Raw genomic sequence first — 22,818 nt, 5'->3', positions numbered from 1 at the left:
AAAACCTTTAAATTTTAAGTTTAAAAATTAACGTTGATTGGTTCAATACACTCGATTAAAAATTAAATTTATATTTTTTGTCATCGCAGTATCACTATTGAAAAGAAGTTAGCATATTGTTGAAAATCGGTTGCTACTGTTCGTCATTGTACCGCGGATGACAGGCGATGCTCTCCTAATCAAATTTCAATCACTTAAATTAAATATTATTTTTCATTATTAGGGTAAAACGACCTATTATGGAGGGGTTAAGCACCGTGTCAAAATAAAATTGATTACAAAAATTCTTCAAAAATTACCTGTTGGTCGATTTCCATATTGTAGTAGTTGAATAGGATGCTCGTTAACTATAGTTTTGTAAATATTACTTGAATTGTGTTGAACTTATGTTGTTTTGTTTTTATCACAATAAAAACAAACTACCGCAATAATAGGACGCAGTTGCCTATCGTTGCGATATTTTTTGAAGGTCAGTCCTATTGTTGCGTTATTGCATGTAATTCTTATGGAGAGCGATACCGCAACAATAAGACCTTAGCACTACCGCAATAATAGGCTCAAAGGATTCAAATTTTTAACGAAAAATGATGATTTTTCATCATTTTGAACGCAATTTTGTGAAACAAAAGCTGTTCTATTCATTAATTCGAAGAGTTTTAGCGTACCCACAATTGTTTTCAATGGTGTTATATCCAGAATGGACTACTTTAACACTACCGCAACATTAGGGCATACCACAACGATAGGACGTTCTACCCTATTAATATTTTGAAAAATCGATTTTTCCGCAAAATACAGATTTATATAAAAATAAAATTGTCTGACAGCACTGGGTGAAATTTCGAATGCGTTGTTGCGTTGTCTCTTTTTCGCATATCTTTGATCTTATAAGAAACTGACTATCTCTGTCTTACCTGTTGGCGACCTCAAAACAAAACAAGACCAAAATTTTCAAACACCAATCAAAAACCAGGACGATCAATCAGAATCATAAACATCGCAAAACGCACGTGCACCGATCCGTTATGAGTTTGAATGTCATCAAAGTATTCGCGATGCACTGCGCCCAATAAAGAATACCATAGTAAAGTCAACTAACGATGTCCTCCCACAAGTGGGTCCACTGCAACATCTGTTATCATTTACTATCGAAGAAGACTCGCCGTTTTTTCCTGATGAGCTGCCAACACACTCTCTGCAAGGACTGTATGGCCCAATCGAGTGAGTACAGTCGCAAGTTTCGATTTCGATCAAAGTCCAAACTACCATAAACCTTGTTTATAGATCGAGGGACGTGCTGTCCGGTTTGCAAAAGACAGGGACTGCAGTTTGTGGAAATCTGTAACACGGTAAGGTGACTAGCCTTCACAGACGGAAACTAGTTTTGATGGGTGTTGAATCTTTCCAGATGGATAAGAAATTTAAAGCACTTTTCGATCCGGATGTTCCCAAAACCGTCGAACAGTCTTGCAAGATAATCAACTTTCAAACCAAACAAAAGCAACACCTCATAGACTATCTGGCTTACATGGTATGTATTACAACAGAACTCCTATGTTGGAAGATGTTTGGGTGGAAATCGTCTCAACTTCCCTGAGTATTTTGCATAGGTATTTAGTTTTGAAGATAACTTGTTAATAAAGTAAAATACGACTAGAAGTACAATATAGGGTGATTAAGAGCACAACGAGCCCATTTAGCGGATGTATGTTTCATGAAGATGTTTATTCCAGGACGAAAAACTGCTGAAAGCAGAGCAGATGGAGCATCGCATAAAGGAGAAGATTTGCGAGCTGCAAAAAGTCTATCACAAAACACGCAGCTACCGGCGAAATCAGCAGCAAATTTTGCGGCAACAGATGAGCCTAGCCGAGGAAGAAGAAGCCGATACGCCTACGCTGGGCCCGGATCCAGCGGCAAGTGGTAGTAATAACGTTCCATCGTCCAAGCGGAACCAGGGAAGTTTCTTCGATGAACACTCGCGGAAATCCGGAAGTAAAGACAGTCGATTGTCGGCCAGTAATGTAGGTTTCGTTTGTGGTGTATTATATGTTACGATAGTGAGATTATAACAACATTTTACAAACAATATTTCAGACACTATCAGTGGATTCGTTTATGAATTTGAAGGTACGTGGCGAGTTAAATATAGAATGCGAGAGTTGAGAATTTCAAAATATGTATTCTGTCTTCCAGGGGTCTACTTCTTCGGATAGTTCCGTGCGTTCAGTGGACTTTGGCACCACTCCTTCCAGTGGCGATCGATCGACGGGTCGCATCCACGAAACTTTTCATAGGATGAGAATTGATGAAAAAAGACCGGCATAGGAAATGGGAACTATTGCTAATTACGAGTTTATTAATTAGGTGTGTAAATATTCTCAACAATGAATAAAGTAGTATTTCATTCAATATTACTACACCCAGGTTTTTTTTTTACGCGGTTGGAATTCATTAATTTCTCGGTTAACCTGAACATTTACAGCTTTTCAAATACCCCCTGAATTTTCTTTGATTTTTTGTGAATTTTTTGGTGGGGTTAACTCAATGCTTCATTGACGCTGAAGGTCTGAAACGACCAAAACCAAACCGTGTAAAAAAAACCTGGGTGTACTTACCTATACTCAAAACGATTATACATTTTTTTGTTCCAGTTTTAACTACGATTTTTTTTTAAATAAGATACACGCCACCAGATGATTATATATTTTGTACAATCTGAGGAAAACCCTTATGTCACTCTTCAGACGGACGACCATCTTTCTTGATTGCCTACAACTAACGAGAACAGTTTCTGCCCCGAAGTCAAATGCCGTAAAAGGCTTCAAATTTTAATTAGGGTTTCAAAACGGTTCTAAAGATACGTAATAGATACAAGATCTTAATTGGAGTTGCAAAATCAAAATCTTGATATCGTGCTAAGAGTTTATTATAACTGAAATTGTTCTACTGTTTATAAGACGAGCAATTACTATCCTATTTTAAACCGGGCTTATTCTACAACTAGAGTGATGAAACGGAAGGTGAGTCTATCTCGGATTCAAAAAGGACCATACCTCTAATTTAACTGCATTGACCAATCTAACGACACTCCACTTGTAAATTAACTCCAAATATTAGACACAATTGAATTATTGATTGTGACGATAGGGGAAGAGAATGCTTTGAAAAAAGCGTATTTCGTAAGCGTATTTTAATCTTTCATTAGATCAAAACAATTCAATCTGACGTTGGTATTCATGAAATCTCTTACAGACATTTTAAGATAAACAAACGATTTGTAGTGCTTGTGTAATTATTATGTTACGTTCAGATTAGGGTCTGATGAACTTGAAGAACGACAACGTATTGACAATCGCAAAGTGTACCCCAATAGGGGGGATCGGGGCAATATGGGTCACCTAAGGAAATCTTTCAGAAAAGCGCTGAAAAGCTCAAAAAAATTAAAAGATTCAAATGTAGTTGATTTATTCTAGAGAGTGTTACTTTTCATATTACGTCGATGAAAGATAAAAAATGCGTTTGGAAATTGTTGGAATGCACTTTTGAAAATGGATTGATTTCAATGTGTATTCCCGACTATACGGGACAGTATGGGCCACGTTCAAAACGTTTTTTTTAGAGAAAAGTTTCATAATATTGATGAATATGATATTCCTACATATTCCTACAACAGTTACTCTCCGTATAGTCGGGAGCAGGGAATCAATATTCGGGCAACGCCTAACAATATGCTCTTTGTCATCAACAGAGTTTGTTGCTGACAAACGCACCTGGCGACAAACCTTTATCCGAACCCGAACACAATATGACAAGAATCATTTGCCTTGCATGCTCTTATATTTCCGAGAATACGATGCTAATTTTGTAATTATTGTTCGATTCTCGAATATTTCCATAAAAGCAGAAACTATGAAAGCATAAAACCGAAATTTGCTCTAGAAATAATGCAAAATAACGGTTTGAAAAGTTAGCGACAAGATTGTCTTCTTTTTTGTTGCTAACAATTTTTTTCGGATCTTTGTCATTATTATCTCCGACAAAAACAAAGCTTTGTCGTTGGTTCGCTTTTGTTGTTTGTTTCGCACGCGCATTCCAGAAAAATTGATTCCCTGGTCGGAAGTATACCCAAGAGTCCGATTTTCCCATCGTAATGATTCCTCTGAATTCCTCATCACAGATATCTTTAGATCCCTACTGTATTGTCGTGATCAGCTCCATTTTCTGGCCTCCGTCCTCCTGGTCATAGTCTCGATAATGACCTTGATCAATGTAACGCCAACCATTTTTATTTCGACTAGCGCTTCCTCTACCTTATCTTGCTCCACCCGCTCCCCCTGGCGACCTATGGGGCGTCCGATTAAGGCCACTTTGCCTAGCAAAAGGGTCCACCTTGTTGTCAGCATAGGCCACTTTGCCTGGCAAAAGGATCCACCTTGTTTTCAGCATAGACGTAACTAGAGTTCCAGTCTGGGGGGGGGTGATTCATGACACCAGCTAGTGAGGAATAATGGGAATAATATTTTAAGGGGATAAACACTGCATGCATTATGCAACGTACACACCAGTCAAGCAGTTGGACGAACATTGACTCCGCCCCCAAGAAAACGCTTCTGTTGCTGCTTTGTTTGAATGTGTGTGAAGTTGTTCGAACAACCATTTGACAGTTGGCGGCTCGGTTGGAAAAAATTAAAACGGTTTGATTTTGGTTTGAGTTGTCGGGGATGGAGTCAAGGTTTGCCGGACATGTTTGAGCATTTGTAGTGAAGTTGCACAAACCCCCATATATTTTTTGATGGTTGCCCGGATAAAAAATTACAGTAACTTGTATGACATAACCCATTGAAATACAATAGATTGTGTGGCAAACAATACAAACTATTGTATGCTTATTGTAAAATGTTCACGGTTGTAAAAGATCTTTATTGTACGTCCATTAAAATAACAATATATTTAAATGTTTCCGATAAAATCTATTATATTTTTATTGTTCGCTTATGTTTACACTACTAAAAATCCACACATATCTATTGGTAAAAATCCATAGATTTAACTTATGATGTATATCAGCGCACACATAACCATTCTCCACGCGAACTACTAATAAAATATATATCCAAATAAACTTTATGTGTGATCTCGTATTAGCAATTATTCGATTTATGTGTGGTTCTATATCGATTATATTAGGGTGGAGCTATTGCAAAAATTTATAACGGCGACACATATATCTTATACAGATATTTTTGGCAGTGTAGTATTGCTCATCAAAAAACTAAACAAATTTTAAAAGTATTCGGGTTGGATGATCTGGAAATCCGTCTAATGTTATTGAATTAATATAATTTTGGAATACTTCATGGATTTATTATATTGATGAAATAACAATTGAAAACAATAAAATTACAATAGCTTTGTTTGTTAAATAAATAAAAATGTTATACCGATTCTCAAGTATATATTTTCATATTGCAGGTCTACACACCCGTTTCAAATCACTCAGAGACTGAGTGAAATTGTATTGCCGTCTCTTTTTTTCGCACTGAAAAGTTACTTAATTTTCGTAAAAAGTGGAAGTACTCAAAATTTGAGTAGTTCCACTTTTTACGAAAATTGAGTAACTTTTCCGTGGGAAAAAAAGAGACGGCAATACAATTTCACTCAGTCTCTGAGTGATTTGAAACGGGCGTGTAGAAATGTTATGCAATACAAATTTGATTTCAAAAAACATGAAAGGGAACAAAAACTTTTACTTATCGTTTTACTCGGAGAATGGCTGGATTCATTTGAGCGTGTACAGTTTTGTTTATAATTAGTGAAGAGATGAAAATAATGAAATTACAGTTATTACAGTTTCTGCTGCTGGGCAAGCGGTAGATCACTATGGCTTCTGTCCCGTGGTAAGTATCTAAAGTGTTGAAGCGCGTTAGAGCATCATTACTGGGCGCGAGAATTTTGATCACCCTCACTTTACTGTCATTTTAGATTAGTCACTCTTTTTGGCATCGGTCACTATTTTCGCTTATCATTTTGGTGGCTGCATTCCGTATCGGTGACGTTCGACTTTTGATAGTTCATCAAATAGTAGCGCTGTTATTTGGTCAATTTGGTCACATGTCAGCTGCGCTACTATTTTGACAGCGCGTTTAGTACACTAATAAAAATCCACACATTTTTATTGGCAAAAATCTAAAGAAATTTCCAAATAAATTTTATGTGTGCGTTAATAACCACCTGCTATAGGAGAATCCACATAAAGGTTATTAGTTAATAACGGTTATGTGTGTTTCCACATATATGCTATGCGAATTCACATAGCCGTTATGTGGGAAATGCTATAGTCAAAATTTATGTGTGCCACACATAATGGATATGATTGGATTTTTGTCAGTGTAGCGACCGATAAAGTGTCAAGTAATGATACTGCGCTGACAAACGGTTTATACTCACCACCGGTAATCGTTATCTTATACTACAAAAGTTCAATGTACATAATGAACGCAGTGGTTCATTCCTAACAAAAATTAAATGAAAATTTTATCATCATAATACCTGATGATATGCCTGGTAACATGTACCTTTGTTCCTTTACAGAAATGAAGCTTATGGTAAATAAAATACTGCAAAATTTGCTACCATTGGTCAATCTCACCAACGGGAAGAATTATGAAGAAAAACGGAAAACCAATAAGAACTGATGCAAGTATTTTCTTCTTTTCTTCTCGACGTATTTTTTCTAATAAAACTGACATTCTTTTATAATTTACATTTTTCACAGGTTTATATTTATATGTATCGTCTATTCGGAACAAAGTTAGTACGCTTTTAAAACCGATGTTGGATTTTTCTCCAGATACAGGCAACCCACTTAACTTTAGAAGTAGTGCGCTGAATTCGTCTAAAGATATGCTAAACAACCGGAAGAAAATAAAATAATTTGTAAAACAATTAATTGTATTGTATTTTTATTGTAATACTGGAGTATAATGTAACACAATTAAAACACAATGTTTTCTATTGTTTTGTCGCTCGAAATCATCCCATTGAAGAACCGTAAAATCAATTGTTTTGCTCCGAATTTTGTATGGAAAATTTTCGATTTTTTATTGTAAAGATACATAACAACCCCCCTTTTTAATTGTAAAAGTCCCATTTACCATTCATTTTATCGTGGAAAACCATTATTTCTTATGTGATTTTATTGTCAAAATTCCATTATATTCAATGGTAAAAATTATGTTTTAAATGGTGTTGTAACAATAAAATTTATGATATTTTAATGATATTTTTTATCCGGGTGGTGCTCAAGTTGGCGCTTCGGTCGTTCGTGTGTGATATTGTTGGTCGAATAAATTGATTGTTCGTGCCGCTGTTGGTAAAACTTGATGGATGTTTGAATAAACGAGAGGTGGAGTCAATGTTGGTCAAACTGCTTGACCGTGTGTACGTTCCATTAGGCAGCCAAAGGTTTTTTATGGCTTTGCTGCTCATTTGTCTTCTTGTTAACAACACTCAATGTTAAATTAAATTCTAGTAACGATGTGATTTGGTCAATACGTAATAATTAAAGAATAAAGATAAATGCATGGTGTACACTAAGGATTCTTAATCACGATGTTCTTTAAACGTATCTGGTTTGAGCGTATTTCATTGTATTTTCATGAATTTAAATAAGATTTTCTAAATCAGCTTTTTCAGTTTTTTGATATTTTTATTAACGTTCATATGATATGCGGAAAGCTTCGAAAACGTTTAAATAAAGGGGTGCTACTTTCTTCCCAATTTTATAATATTTGTAAAATATTCCATTTTTTAGAGCACTTTGAAGGTTTTTAGGTCCGTGCACTAATTATGTAAGGGCTAGTATGGAAAGGATGAGATCGGTTATTTTATAACGGGCACCATATAAATAGAATCTAGGGCCCTCCTTAGTCGTGCGGTAAGACGCGCGGCTACAAAGCAAGACCATGCTGAGGGTGGCTGGGTTCGATTCCCGGTGCCGGTCTAGGCAATTTTCGGATTGGAAATTGTCTCGACTTCCCTGGGCATAAAAGTATCATCGTGCTAGCCTCATGATATACGAATGCAAAAATGGTAACCTGGCTTAGAAACCTCGCAGTTAATAACTGTGGAAGTGCTTAGTGAACACAGGTGAACACTAATGTCGTTTTCGGTTTTAAACCTGGGTCAGGTCCGACCCCGACTCTGAATAACCGAACGAAAAACGAATCGGGATCGAGTCAGTATGATGGTATTAGTGAGAACTCAATCCCTATCATCTGTTTTGTTTTCAATTCGCATTTTTATCAGCTGGCAGAAACAGACATATTTATCTAATGAATTTTGTTATTAGTGTTATTTTTTTTTGTTTTATAAATTATGGGGGAAGTCAGACGTTTCTTCTGTTAATTGTTTAATGACTAAAATGACTATTATTTCATCAATAAATTAATGTGATTAGGACCTTGTGATGAATGACGACGGCAATGAGGATTGCCGTAAAAGAATTTATGCCAATCCGTGTTTCCCGATAAGGGAAGATCCATTAATTACGTAACGCAAAAATTGGGTTTTTTCAACCCCCCCTCCCCCCTATGTCACACTTTTTGTATGAAACGTCTGAAATTTTTGTATGGATCGTCACACTTCACCGAACCCCCCTCCCCCCTCTAAGCGTGACGTAATTTGTGGACGTTCCCTAAACTGTTATGCTGATTCTATATGGCTTTTTGGGTAACAGTGATTGTGTTACATGTTAATGCAGTAAATTTGAATTATCAATTATGTCATTGAAATGGAACAGAAAAACAAAATATGGAAACACTTTGTAAAAAATCCAATACAACATTTATTGAGATTTGGGGCCTATTATTTTAAAACAAAGAATCAAATCGTACAAGAGTTGAACAGCATTATTTTTTGCTATTTGCATTTTTTTGCTATATACAAGACAGGCAAATAATTTTTCACTACATAATCTAAACAGGAGATTCAACATAATCAACATCAATGGGATGTCTTTGTCGGTTTTTTAACGAATTACAACTAAAAACCATCCTTCCACTAAAAAATTATGCTCAATTCGTATAAACACTGTTCATAAATAAACATTTGAATTCATTTATAAATAATCATTTATAAATAAATAAAATAAATTTGTTGATGGCAATATAGCTGCCATAGTCTTATAAATGGTTAATGCCAGGGTAAATACATTATGTTTATATTCTTCAAATCCGTAACCTTGAACAAATTATGCACAGACTGCAATAATGAATAAAATAATGGTATGAACATTTTGGTATAAATAACTTCATAGCGGCAGATATTCTAGTACGCTATTTTTCCATTGATAGAGCAATTATATCTAAAGCATATGTTCGAATACACAACGTAATAGTGAATAAATAGCAGCTACCTTCTAGTCACTGCATTTTATAAATCACATTTTCAACCAAATTTTCAACCCTCATTTTGTTTATAGTGGAGCTATCATCTGAGGTAATCAGCGAAAAATATGTCGATATCTGAATCCAATTCACCATCAGAGAAACTTGAAGACAGCACAAAATTAAAATAATCCATTTTTGCATGGAAGAGCAACAAAATTGATATATTTAACAAATAAAACAAACAAAATCAAATACCCATCCGTGTCTTTTACGTTTTCATTTTCCTTTAGCGTAAACATAAACACCAGTTTGACAGTTTGTGTTTGAATGTATTGGTGAACCTAGGTTGGATCTCGATAAATCGGCAGAGCGAACCTCATTCATTTTGGGTCGGATCTGGTGCGGATCGCGATCCAACTTGAACGAATAACCGAACGTTTTGACAGCTGTTAGAGCGGATTCGGTGCAGAACTAGGTTCGACCCAATGAGCTAGACTTACTAAGGTGATGCAGACCAGCATATGCATGTGTAGTAGTTATCAAAAATGTAGTGACGTCACTAATTGCGCTTGGCAACGAACTTATATAGGAAATATACTATAATATATTATTTATTTAAGCTATCGCACATTCTTGCCACGAAAACAGGACAAACGAATTGAACTCAACTTACAGTAATTATTTAATTCCCATATCAATATTTTTAAACATCTAATTCAGAAAAAAACAATTGTTCAAGTGATTTGCGTAGACCAAGCATAGTTTCTTTATTTCAATATAAACGTATTACTTGACGTTTGTAGAAGTCTTAGAAGACACATCCTATAATATTTATTCTTCAAGTCAGTTCTCCCAGATAGTATGGCTTCGCTTCATGTAACGACTAGAAATTAGTATTCGTGAGGTCTTCTTAAGAACTGTCTCGATATCTTAGATGAAAGTTTTTCTAAAAAATTTTCAGGTTGTTGTTTCAACTCCGTATCAAGATCAACAACAGCGTGAGGGCAGCAGTTGTTGAAGCACATTGATCGCGACACGGAATTCTGAGACCGTATTCCTCCCAAACTTCAAACGTTATCTTCTCAGGAAGCTTTTATTAGCTTTTCCAACTCCTTTCTTATTATCAGTAACAACTTTCATTTCGGTTTATCTCAGTTCTTCCCATCACTGGAACGCTTTCGAAGGAATCGCCAAACTTGAAAGAAAATTTACTTTCAATCAAAACAAAGATTGATGAAATTATGTATTCAATCTTACCATGTTGAACCAAACTATAACAGTCAGTATTGATCAAATTGATTAATCAAAATGCCTCCTGGCATATTTACATCACTTTACATCGTTGGTCCGGAATCTTTGAGTTTACGCTGATATTTCCGAAAGATTTACACAGCTGTTATGTATTTAAATGCGCGAGCAGTCATCTAGCTCGATTCGTGCGGGAGTGGAAGCTGAATTCAACGGTGATGTTTCTCGCCTCTCGGAACATAACTTTGACTACTATCCACTGCACACTGCTTCAAGACGTAAAAAACTACTGCTACATGGTGTTAATTAGAAGAAATTGCACACAAAACATGATGAAAATCAATAAAATTTTACTATATCGCACAATTTCCATAGCCGTTTGGATATAAACACAAATGGTGACGTCAGCAACATGGCTACATTTTTGTTGTTTTGACATTTAACTTTCGGACTGCGTCACCTTAGTAGGTCTAGCTCCTTGGGTCGAACCCAAGGCATCTATGGATTTATTATTGATGATAGTATTTGAAGTTTAAAAATTTTATTTATAAAACTTCCAGACTTGGGCAAAATGTGCTTTTTTTGGGGAACTGTCTCGTTTTCCAAACAAAGAAATACAGCACCAATTTCGTTGCTTCTTTTTGCTAACATGCGTGCTTACTGCTGAAAAAAAATCACAACAATAAGAAACAAGTCAAGGAGCAGTAACCCTACTAAAATAGAGGAGGTACTGCTAATACGTCAACTAAAATTTTTAATAATTTGATCCCAAACTCCGAGTCTACGTCAAGTTTAATAATACAATTTCTCAGAAAATGAAAACAAAAAATAAGATAAAGTTTATTTAAATATTCTTCTGGAAATTATTTTTTACGGACTTTTTTAAAACATTTACATGTAAGACAGCGTAATTTTCTAATCTAAAATGGATTTTAACACTATTGCTGATTGTGCATCTGTAATAGCTAATGGCTTTTGCAAATAAATGAAAGTAATTATTTTAATCGAATTTTTATTTTCATCAGCGTACTTTTTTTTCTAGGGAATCAGAACTGTTATAGTATAACCATGTTTCAATGTACGTGTGGTTCAGTACCAAGCACAACTTAACATATGGTCAGTCATATGACATGACTCATACCCATCCCGGGATCATATGGATTATGAAACCCATCACCTGGATGAGCAGACCAAATCTCTCTAATTTTATTCTTCCTCATCCACCACCGCTGCCCTCGCTGCCACAGCCATCATCGGCCTGTAGCCGTGAACCCCGAGCGATGCGATGGGCGATTGCATCCATCGCAACCGACACCACTGCATCCGACCATCATCAAGCACAGAATGACAAAAAAATGCGCCCACTTCTTTTATGCATATTCGCAGACCCACCCACCGGCAGTTCTACCGCTGGTGACTGTATGCTGTCGCTGTGTAGGTAAACACAGCGAACGAACGAACGAAACGAAAAATGCGGGAGCAAAAAGCACGTCAGTACGCGCTGCTGTCACAAATTGTAATGACTCGCACACGGCAGGCACTGCTTCTTTTATACACAAAGAAAATCTTCCGGTAGACCCGAACATACCGTGACATACCGCATTCTAATGTCCGTGTTAGGAATGCACGGGATTGGTTACATATGACATTTTGACTGGCTTTGACAAGAATTGAAATTCTCAGTAGCTAATCGTTAATAATCTTAAGTTTCAATAAAATGAGCAAAATGGTGGAGAGTGTCCGAGTCGATTGATATATAATTCTTAAAAATCCATCGAAAGGTAAAGGCGCTAGAAACGTTCAAAATCTTCCCTTCCAGCGTAACGCTCTCGATTTCCAAAAATCTAAATGGCACCCAGTATAGTAAAGAAAGACGTAAGTCCTACGTCAAAACTGATCATGGTTTGAACTAAATTCGTATCATGGTTTGAACTTGTAAATGCAGTCATGTTCTGCTGCTGTCCGCTAGGAGCGCTGCATGCGCCTAGCTGGAGCATTTTGTTTACATTTCCAATACGAAAAAATCGCAATTTTCATATCGATAATTTAGACGATTTTCACACGATTCGAGTTACTAATCTAATGCAAGAAGATGAATAGTAAAACAAATTTGCTTTTCTATAGATTTCCTCAACGTTTCATGCATGTGATTAGTATTATATTTAGGAGCTGCTGGCTGCTGCAGTAGTTCAAACCATGGTACGAATTTAGTTCAAACCATGAACAGTGTAGTTCAAACCATGGTACGAATCAAAGTTATGTAATTATTAAGTTTTTTCAATAAAACTAAGCATAAATATGTGCACCCAGGATATTTTTAGAAAGATAGTAAACTAAGCTTCCATATAAACTAGAAATCGCAGTTCTAACATGTCCCTTTAATAAAATAAATCAACTTTATTTTGCCGACTCATCTGAAACCCGCCATTTGGTTCAAACCATGATCGGATACCCTATTCGTTGAGCTGAGTCGAATGGCATAAAAAGTCAAACATATAACATAGCTCCAATTGAACAATTATTTTTGAAGTGATCCACCTTTGGGTACAACTTTGTTTCACAAGAAAAGCTAATAGCCTGATCAGATTTCGAGCTTAATGACATGATAGACTATCTTGATGTCAAAGATTGCTCATTTTATTTTCATTTCATATACCTCACATCACATACCCTCACGTCAAATACCTCGTTAGTGATCGTTATCTGAAAAGGCTATAAATCTGACACTATCATTTGTTTGCACGAGAGATTCTACTAATTTCGAATTATTATCCAAGCCAAAACTAATTAACACTAATAAAATTAAAAAATAACCAATGTAACAATAGTCGATATGAAACGTCCAATGTCACATGTCCAATGTACAGCACAAATGATCAAAATGTCCTATCTAACGTTTTTGATGTTTACGTAGAAAATTTAACATAAAATCGAATGATATCGATTGCGCCAGCAGAATACATGGTGTTGCTTGGTTCTAGAGGAAACAGGAATTTAAAAATGTGTTTGTATTTAATACATATTTAAAAATCATTTTTTCAACTTTTACTTCGTTTTTCTCAGAATGAATGATATGTTACATAGGTCCTTTTCAAAAGTTAAGCGAGAATTGCTTGAAACCATTAAAGATTTGCAGAAATTTGTGGGATCCATAACCTCTGCTGGAAGCTTGTGAAGATTTTCAAAAATAAGAAGGATTCCAGAATGGGCAGTGAGACAAAAAGGTTAAAATGACTAGAGATCGGATAGGCAAAAGATTGAAGGAACAGAAGTTCGAATGAACAAAATTCAAAAATTCCTAATTTCATGATGACTGAGAAAACATTTTCAACAATAATTTTGGAAACACTTCTAAAGCAAAATTTAGTTTAGTATTCTCCAGTCACCGGGCGAGCAATGTGTGTGTTGTGTTTGTCTTGAATCACGATACAATGAAGTTAAATAATTAGTGCTTGACGGATCGTCGTGCACTTGTAGTACGCGTCGTTTCTATCGAAAAAGCTTGATTCTGTGTTATGTGGAGTACGTAGGGTTTGCAAAAATAACTCTTAATAGACAACAAACAACGAGAGAGGCAGAAACCTCTATGAGTCATTATAAGTCATGAAAAACAGAATTGGACTCACAGACTCACCGAAAAGTTATGATAAAACGCTTCGTTCTCGTTCATTCTCCGTTGAGGACCATAACCACGCATAGCTGTATAAAAAAATTTAAATAAATAATCAGAAACACTGTTTCCCGCAATTGGGGCTGTTTTTAAAGCACTTATCATGGAGTATAATAGCTCCCGAATCGTTACAACTTGCCATTTTTAATGGGCATTGAGAGTGATCGACTGTGATCATTATCGTTTTAATTAAAAGAGCAATTGGCAACTGTGAAATAAACAATCCTGCAAATTGGAAATACAATGTTTGTCCTGAAGACCAACGAAAATTTCACAACTTTTGTGAGGATTCTGCCCGGGAGTCAAGATTTTTGATATTTAGAGTAAATTTCATGTAAAATTTGCATCGATTTTTCAACACTATATCTTTTCCCTAAATAATAATTTCTCGTATTTGTCCTACCCACGACTTGGAACGTGGATGCGCCTCTGCAAGAAACCATCGTATATGCATCTGCGTGTATTTGGCTCGGATGCGTACGTTCATGTCCCGAAAGAAAAACGCAGGAAATTGGATCCGAAATCGGTGAAGTTAATCTTCGTTGGATATGCAGAGGGACGGAAAGCATACCGTTTCTTGAATCCTGAGAACGACATGATTTTGATAAGCCGTGATGCGAAATTTGTGGAAGTACGTGAATAAGTGATCCATGAGCGCGGAGTTCCAGAAAAGGAAGTGTCAATTTTTCCTGAAAAGAAACGTGAAGATGTTATTCTACCGCTTGATGGGAAAAATATCGAAGAGATTGAAGCAGTTCCCGAGCAAATTGAAGATAGCGATGAAGAAGTTGAAGTCAGTGATGATGAAGAAAATCGTTTGGATATTTCTGACTATGCTAGTGCATCCGAAGCAAGTTCATCTTTCCATGGTTTTCCGATGGATGAAATCGCAAGGCGATCATCAAGATCGACGAAAGGATTAGCACCTCGGCGGCTGATAGAGGAGATTTTTGTGGCAGACCACTAGAGGAGGAGATGGAGCCCCGAACGCTTCGTGAAGCTTTAAGCTGTGGCAAGAGTGCTGAATGGCGGAAAGCCATGAAGGAGGAGCTACGTTCTCACGTGGACAACGGAACATGGGAGTTAGTAGACCTCCCAGCTGGGCGTAAACCAGTTGGGTGCAAATGGATTTACAAGGTGAAAAGGAATGCTGCTGGCGACACTGTAAAGTACAAGGCTCGTCTAGTTGCCCAAGGTTTCTGTCAAAAGTATGGGCAGGACTATGACGAGGTGTTCGCTCCAGTAATAAAGCAGACGACATTACGAACACTCCTGGCTATTGCGACCAAACGGAATTTGATATTGAAGCACTTTGATGTGAAGACTGCATACCTGTACGGAAGGCTAGAGGAGGAGCTCTACATGCGACAACCGACTGGATTCAAGGTAAAAGGAAAGGAGAAGCAGGTATGTAGGCTGAAAAAGAAGCATTTACAGGTTGAAACAGTCGGCTCGTTGCTGGAACCATAAGCTGCATGCCGTTCTCCAAGAGCTGAAGTTCAAGCAGAGTCGAGCTGATCTATGCCTCTATACCAAGATTGTGAATGGGAAACGTTTATATTTTCTGGTATATGTCGATGACATAATGATTGGATCCGAGAGCGAGGAGGAGATCGAAAAGGTCTATGGGCCCTGAATAAAGATTTTGAGATGACCGATCTAGGAGACGCGAACTATTTCCTTGGAATGGAAATCTCGAAAGAAGTTGGCAAATATGGAATTTGTCTGGAAAGCTATATTGGACGAGTTACGGAGCAGTTTAAATTATGTGACGCCAAGAATGCAAAGACCCCAATGGAGAATGGTTTTATCAAAATTCGAGAGAACAGTCCTCTACTAGAAACAAACACCAAATATCGGAGTCTAGTAGGAGCATTGTTGTACATCGCTGTATCTGCTAGACCAGACATCGCTGCAAATGTGTCTATTTTGGGAAGAAGTGTATGTTCACCGACAGAGGCTGATTAGGTAGCTGCTAAACGTGTGATTCGCTACCTGAAAGGAACGAAAAAGTGGAAGTTACAATACGGAGATCCTGAAGGTAAACTGACTGGATACTCAGATGCGGACTGGGCGGGTGATTTGAAAACTCGGAAGTCTACCACCGGAGTTGTATACATGTATGCCGGAGGAGCAATTTCGTGGACAAGCCGTCTACAGGATTTCGTAACTTTGTCATCGATGGAGTCGGAATATGTAGCACTAAGCGAGGCAAGCCAAGAAGCGGTTTGGTTATTGAACCTATTCGAAGATTTCGGAGAGCCGTCGTTCAAGCCAGTCACGCTGTGGGAAGATAACCAGAGTTGCATCAAATTTGTAAGTTCAGAGCGGGCAACGAAGCGATCGAGACACATAGAGACACGTCAGTGTTATGTTAAAGAGTTGTGTGATGTGAAATTGTTGGAGTTGCTGTATTGCTCCACCGAAGACATGGTTGCAGACATACTCACCAAGGCGCTTGGACATATAAAACTGCGGAAGTTCGCCGGTATGTTAGGATTGACCATCGAGGATCGTTGAGGAGGAGTATTGGAAGGAGCAACGATCAAGATGCTCTTACCAACAGAGCTGTGCTGTCATGTTGGCGTTTTTGCATCTAGCAGCACCGCCTATTAAGTTTTCAGCAAATAGGCGCGGTTTGTGCGCTTGTTAAAGTTTCCTGTTTTTTTCATTATTGAAAGCGTTGCTCGCGTGTTTCAAATTTAGTTTACTTTAATAAAGTGTTTTTGTTTAATTGCTGTAATTCCTCGTATACTAGTTTTCATTACCAAAAAGAAAATCCTAAAAACATCGTGGGAGAAAATCGTAAACTCTTTGGACTGCGCAAACGCTTCGATCGAATGGAGTTCGCCGCCGTACCAAACTGACTATCTACAAAAACGTTCATTAGACCGGTAGCCCTCTACGGAGACGGGAACTGGACGATGCTCGTGAAGGATCAACGCGTACTTGGGGTTTTCGAAAGGAAAGCGTCACGTACCATCTATGATGTGGTACAAATGGCGGACGGTTCACGGAGAATGCAAATGAAGCACGAGTTGCATCAGTTGTTGGGAGAATTAGCCAACGTTTAAATCGCGAAAAGCCGGGCACGTATCCCGAATGCAGATAAGATGGAAGAAGATTTGCGGACCCTTCGCAGACTACGTGGCTGGCGACATGCAGTCATGTACCGAGCTGAGTGAAGATAACTTCTATGTACTGCAAGGACCACTCCGGCTTTAGTATGATAAAATTATTAAATAAAGTATCTCCAAATAAGGAAATTGCATGGAACTAATTTTGAATCAACCACCTAAGGGACAACTGTGATCATCACTACTATTTACAAGATCCATTATCGCTTGATTATTCTCTAACTTCGTATTTATTGTTCTACGATCTCCCTTCTTTAATGGATCAGGGGGCTCCTAGGAGTGCAGCGCATATATAAGACCTATAAAATGTACAAAACAATGGTATAGCGCGCAGTTATTCAACTAAAGCGCCCGCTTTTTTTTTGTTTTCTATTAGCGCAGATAGACGATCTCCATCTCGCTAAACCACACGTTTGTATGTTGAATGTAGATCATTGTAGCAGCATCATGTTCTTCTTCTGTAAATGGAAACTGATCAACAACAGCGCGTTTGAGAGAATGTTTCTCTCGTTTTTTTACTTCTATTTTTTCAATACGATGGTAGAGTCTTGTCCGTTGCGTCCCTTGCATACTCGCTCTACTTCTATTTCTATATAGCGGTTGCATACTGTTCTGTTGAATATAATTGAAGTAAACTAAACTTTGCCTGTAAATGGATTAACTATACTGTCTGTGTGTAATGTGTATAATAACTATTTTACTGCGAGTTGACTTGATGCGTTCTTTCTCCAACTATACTTTCACTTCAATGGTCTTAAAATTGACTCAGCGGAGATCACTGTCCGAAAACAGATCGAAAGTATAATTTGAAAATGACCATTACCAAGTCAACTGTTTCTGCTCGGTGTTTTATATCGTGTGCATTTGTATAATTGTTGGAACGTGTTGAAAAAAAATGATCCTATAGCAGTCTGTTATAAGTAATTTGTGATACACTCTAACCTTCTTTTACGGCATGTTTGCTAAAATTTGGAAGGCCTTCTCATCTTTATTGCTGTTATTCATGCATGATTTTTGGAAATTCTTTGGACAACTGAACGAGAAGGATGGTAGAAATTATGCACTGTACATGCCAGAGGAAAGGCATGGTTTTTGGCAGAGACAGAACCCAGTCTAGTGGATGTAGATTGGAAACTGTTAGGTGATCGATGTTTGCCCCAAGGGGAATTCTATAAACGATTTTGCCATGTTTTTAAAATACACCAAATTTCATTTTACGACATGTAATAAGGAACGTAAAAAAATATCCTTCCCATGTGCTGCCACCATATCAGAATTGATTTGCTAATAATGAAATTGAACCGAACAATTTTGAATTTCAGTTGAATTAAAAATTCTGCCGTAAAGATGTTTGAGTGTAGTCACATCTAGTGTAGGTAGAACCATATTCGGTGATACACTTCTTCCTACTCTTACGCCTTAGCTAAATCTCAAAGTTGTACTTTTGCTTACGGATAAAAAAAGAAAAATGAGTTTAATTTTCGCGTGAAACTCGGTGTCGGATAGTGCACCGTAATTGTAAAATAGTTTCTTTTGTCTAATTTGCACTCACATTACGAGCTATACTAACGATCAGTCCTAAACTGCGCCTTTTTTTAATCATCTCATTTTATACAATTAGTTTCTAAAGAAAGTACAATAGGGTCGATTTGGGATAAATCGCGGCTTTCTGTGTTCACAACAGCGCCGGTCCAACAATCACGAACTTGATCGTTACAAAATAAAAGAGGAAAACACTATAATTGCAACTAGGATAAAATAGCAAACGAACCTAGGTGGATGGTAAGTTTGTCCCTTTGTTAATAAGTGCCTAAACAACGGAAAACCAGCCACGACGGTCTCCCTGTCGCCGCCGACACTCGCTGGAAGCCAAGCTCAAAAATTATTCGAGAAAGGGCCAGGCTCGTCCCATTTGATCTTAGCCATCATTTGCCTTAGCTCATCCTCCTCCTCCGGACTAAATTTTAGCGTACCCTCGTCTGTGGGAGGCGGCGACAGTGACGAGGTCGAGGACGTCGACGACGTCGAAGCCGTCTCGATCGTGGAGGCATTGGCGGTCGTCTCCGGAGCACCGGCCGCTATCGCGTCCTCCTCCTCCGAGTTGAGGTAGCCATCGGTGTGACCGCGGACGTCACGGTCCGGATCGGCACGCAATTTGGTTAACGTCTGCTCGATGGTGTCCGCGTCCGGGCAGGTAGGCGAAAAGCTCGCTGAAAGAGAGAAAAATCGTAAGTGCCTGGTGCCACGTGGATTTCCTTTGAATGAATGCTGATTATAATTTTAAATCTTGTCTAGATTGTTGCCTTAATTGTAGGTGATTCAATTCACTATGTTCTGAAAACTGACATGTGAATATGTACATTATGTGGAAGATATTGATTTGAAAAATGCATTGGAGGTAACCACTTTCCCTTCCCTTCGATGGGACTCGAACCCACGACCCTCAGTACACTGGTCTGGTGCTTTTAACCAACTAAGCTACGAAGGACCTCCATTGGCCTTCGGGCTCGTTCAGCTCGTGAAGTAATTCAAATAAATTAGATGAAAAGGTGATCAACAAAAGAATATGAAAACCATATAAAAGGAAATAAAATTCCAAATAAATCTTACGAAAAGTGAAATCTAACGACCTACACTGCGAAAATGCGATACTCACGATGTAGCAGAATGATATCCTTGAGGCACTTCGCTACTTGTATTCTAACATTCGGCACCACATCGTTGACCAGCGCGAGTATATTTTTGAAAACATGTTTGCGGAAAGTTTCCACCTCTACGCTCTCGTTTTCCAGCTGAAACAGAAGCAAGTACTGAATTAAAAATTCTAGGATCGATTGGGAGGACACTTACGAATTTCCCTGCCGCTATGATGTACGTCTGCCGACGACGCCAATTCGAACTAAGAGCAAAGTTTTCCGTAAAGAATTTGAACACAGACTCGTTCTTTTGGAACTCCCGGGAACACTGCACAAACTGGAATTGTCAGAATGGTTCACCCCCAGTTTAATATTACCTCGAATAAGTCACTTCTTGAGCAATCCAACTTACCGCATCCACACCAGCCTTCCGCACAAAATCGTACTTATCGATCATCAACCGCATCGCCAACCCAGTCAGGTACAGCAGGCAGTTCTCCTTCCGAATCTTGGTGTGCATCCGCACCAGTTGCACTATCTGGCGGGCGACGGCCTCGCGGAAGCGCCAATTCATCATGATGAGCGGCGGCTGCAAGCACAGACTGAGCTGATCCATCAGCGTTTCGTGCTCGCTTCCGTCGATCACCTTAAGGAACGCCGCCAGTGTGTTCACCACTTCGATCTTGATCTCGTCCGAGTCCATCAGGAATTCGGTGTACGGTGCCACCAGATCTCGGGTGGCCTGCTCTCGGCCAATGATGAGCGCGATCTGGCTGATCGAGGCGGCCATTGTTCGGCGAACAGTGTTCTGAATGTCGTTGCACAGGACGAAGAAGTGGCTGCTCAGAATGGGCCAGAATCTGTGTGGTGTTGTGAGGGGACAGATATTAGATGAAATTAATTTTGGATTTTTTTTTTTAAATAAATTAATGACTTACTTTTCGCCAAAGGTCAACACGATCGCCGGGAAGCTGTACGCGCACTCGAAACAGAGCTCCTTGTTGATGTTCCTCATGTGCACAAAGTCTTCCAGCAGGTTCCACTCGACCTCCTCGTTCTGCCACTTGATGATGTCCTTGATCCGTTCGCTTTCTTTTCCTATCGCGAGGGCGGCCACACCGGCAGTAACATGATCCAGCTGCTGTTGCTTCAATCGGTTGAATTCTTGCTGCTGTTGCTGTTTCAATCGGTTGAACTCCTCCTGCTGTTTTTGCTTCGTTTGCTGCTGTTTGGTTGATAGATTGAATTCCGGGCAGTACCGATCCATGTCCGATTCGAGACGGTTCTCTGGTTCGGAGTTGTTGTTGATACTACCGTATGATGAATCACTATCGTTCGTGGGGTCATTTTCCTGAGCGACAATAGCAGAAGTCGAGGTTTTCTCCGTCGCCGAAAGACTGAGCTTGGAGTTGTTGTTTTTGCTGTCTTCGTGCGATTCCAGCTCGGTCGTGGCGATCGGGGCAGTGGCGGCGGTGGCGTTGTTATTGCTTATATCCGAACGTTTGGCACTGCTGGCGGTATCCTTGGTAGTGCTGGACGCATCCTCGTCGATGAAGTCTAGTTCTAGTGGCAGTTCCGGGCTGATGTACCAGAATTGATGCGAGTTAAAGCTCTGATCCACGGATTCGTCGTCGGACGAGGATTCCTCGAAGTGACCGGAAGACTTTTTCTTATCATTGGTTTCAGGCACAGGTGGATTGGGCTTGTTACTGCCCGTAGTGTCACCACCCATGCCGCTACCCGATCCTCCTCCGTCTGCTCCAGCATCCGAACCATCGAGATCACTGCCAAATCCCTTCATCCTCAAAGTTGGCGACGAATAATCATCATCTTCAGGCCCCCAAAATCCATGATAGTCTTCAGGATCCATATCTCTCCCAGACCCCGCACTACTTTGTTTGGAAAATATATCAATGAAGTTGTTCTTCATTGGCGAACAGTACCGCAGAAAGCGATTCAACGGATTTTTCTCATCGTAGTTCCGTGTTCCGCGGTGCAACTGCACCGGTGGAGGCGAGCACAGCGAAGTCGACGACAGCGATTTCCGTACGTAGTATTTGTAGGAGAAGTCCGAAATTTTCGAAATGCCTCCGTCGTCCGAGTTGGACCCCGTAGACAAACGCTGAGATCGACGATCGGCGTAGACGATCGAGTACAGGTACACCTCCACGTTGATCGCATCGTCTCCGCGGGCCTTCCACGGTTCCTCATTGGATTTCACCAGCGACAACAGCGCGTACCGCTGAATCGAATCTTTGAAGCGCTTTTCGTAGCACTCGAAGTTCTTCAGTAGCACATCGGCCGACGGTTGATTTCCGTACGTCACCCGACGGGTGTCCAACTGGCGCAACGACATATAGTCAGCCGCATTTGTCAACGTGAGCTCCTGGTTACTGTTGTAGGCCAGCCCGAGGACGCGCAGCTGGGTAAAGGTGGTCAAGAACTGACCGAGATACTGAAAGGTATGACAATGTAAAAAAAAATGTACACATTTGTAGTGTTTCGGACGACTTACTTTCAGCGCAGCCACGATCACCCACTGACTGGGGTCGAACATGAACTTTTTCATCGCCGGAACCAGCACCTTACGACGCTTCTCGAGTGTGCAGAGCAGGGCCATGATGGGCATCGCCTCGGCACAAGCTCGCCTCACCGTCCAGATTTCATCGTCGCAAAGTTTCATAAAGACGGGTAGCTGTGAATAGTATAAGGGGTGGAGAGGGGGTGTAAACTAC

General features: G+C 39.1%; 2 protein-coding genes across 4 annotated transcripts in view; one reads left to right on the top strand and one right to left on the bottom strand.

Annotated features, from left to right (window-relative positions):
- The first annotated feature begins 946 nt into the window (after positions 1-946).
- LOC134214811 (RING finger protein narya-like) lies at positions 947-2,673 on the top strand. Of its 2 annotated transcripts, XM_062694112.1 has the most exons (7): positions 947-1,221; positions 1,285-1,349; positions 1,409-1,531; positions 1,734-2,024; positions 2,098-2,130; positions 2,197-2,367; positions 2,655-2,673. In XM_062694112.1, exons 1-6 carry the CDS (start codon positions 1,101-1,103, stop codon positions 2,326-2,328), a joined length of 765 nt encoding a protein of 254 aa, XP_062550096.1. In that variant the 5' UTR covers positions 947-1,100; the 3' UTR covers positions 2,329-2,367; positions 2,655-2,673. The 2 variants fall into 2 exon arrangements, with proteins under 2 accessions (XP_062550096.1, XP_062550095.1); XM_062694111.1 differs by lacking the exon at positions 2,655-2,673 and having other exon boundaries at positions 2,197-2,435.
- A 14,981-nt stretch (positions 2,674-17,654) lies between these two features.
- LOC134210545 (serine/threonine-protein phosphatase 4 regulatory subunit 1-like) overlaps positions 17,655-22,818 on the bottom strand; it is a 659,316-nt gene continuing 654,152 nt past the window's right edge. For both annotated transcript variants that reach the window (XM_062686590.1, XM_062686591.1), the window contains 6 exons: positions 22,599-22,778; positions 21,022-22,538; positions 20,496-20,943; positions 20,298-20,420; positions 20,104-20,239; positions 17,655-19,657 (listed from right to left, as the gene is read on the bottom strand). In XM_062686590.1, coding sequence (XP_062542574.1) covers positions 19,323-19,657; positions 20,104-20,239; positions 20,298-20,420; positions 20,496-20,943; positions 21,022-22,538; positions 22,599-22,778 — 2,739 coding nt within the window. In that variant the 3' untranslated portion in view covers positions 17,655-19,322. The remainder of the gene's footprint in view (positions 19,658-20,103; positions 20,240-20,297; positions 20,421-20,495; positions 20,944-21,021; positions 22,539-22,598; positions 22,779-22,818) is intronic.

Source organism: Armigeres subalbatus, chromosome 2, assembly GCF_024139115.2.
Source record: "Armigeres subalbatus isolate Guangzhou_Male chromosome 2, GZ_Asu_2, whole genome shotgun sequence".
NCBI classification, from domain to species: Eukaryota; Metazoa; Arthropoda; class Insecta; order Diptera; family Culicidae; genus Armigeres; species Armigeres subalbatus.
This window is presented reverse-complemented; position numbering and strand designations above follow the sequence as displayed.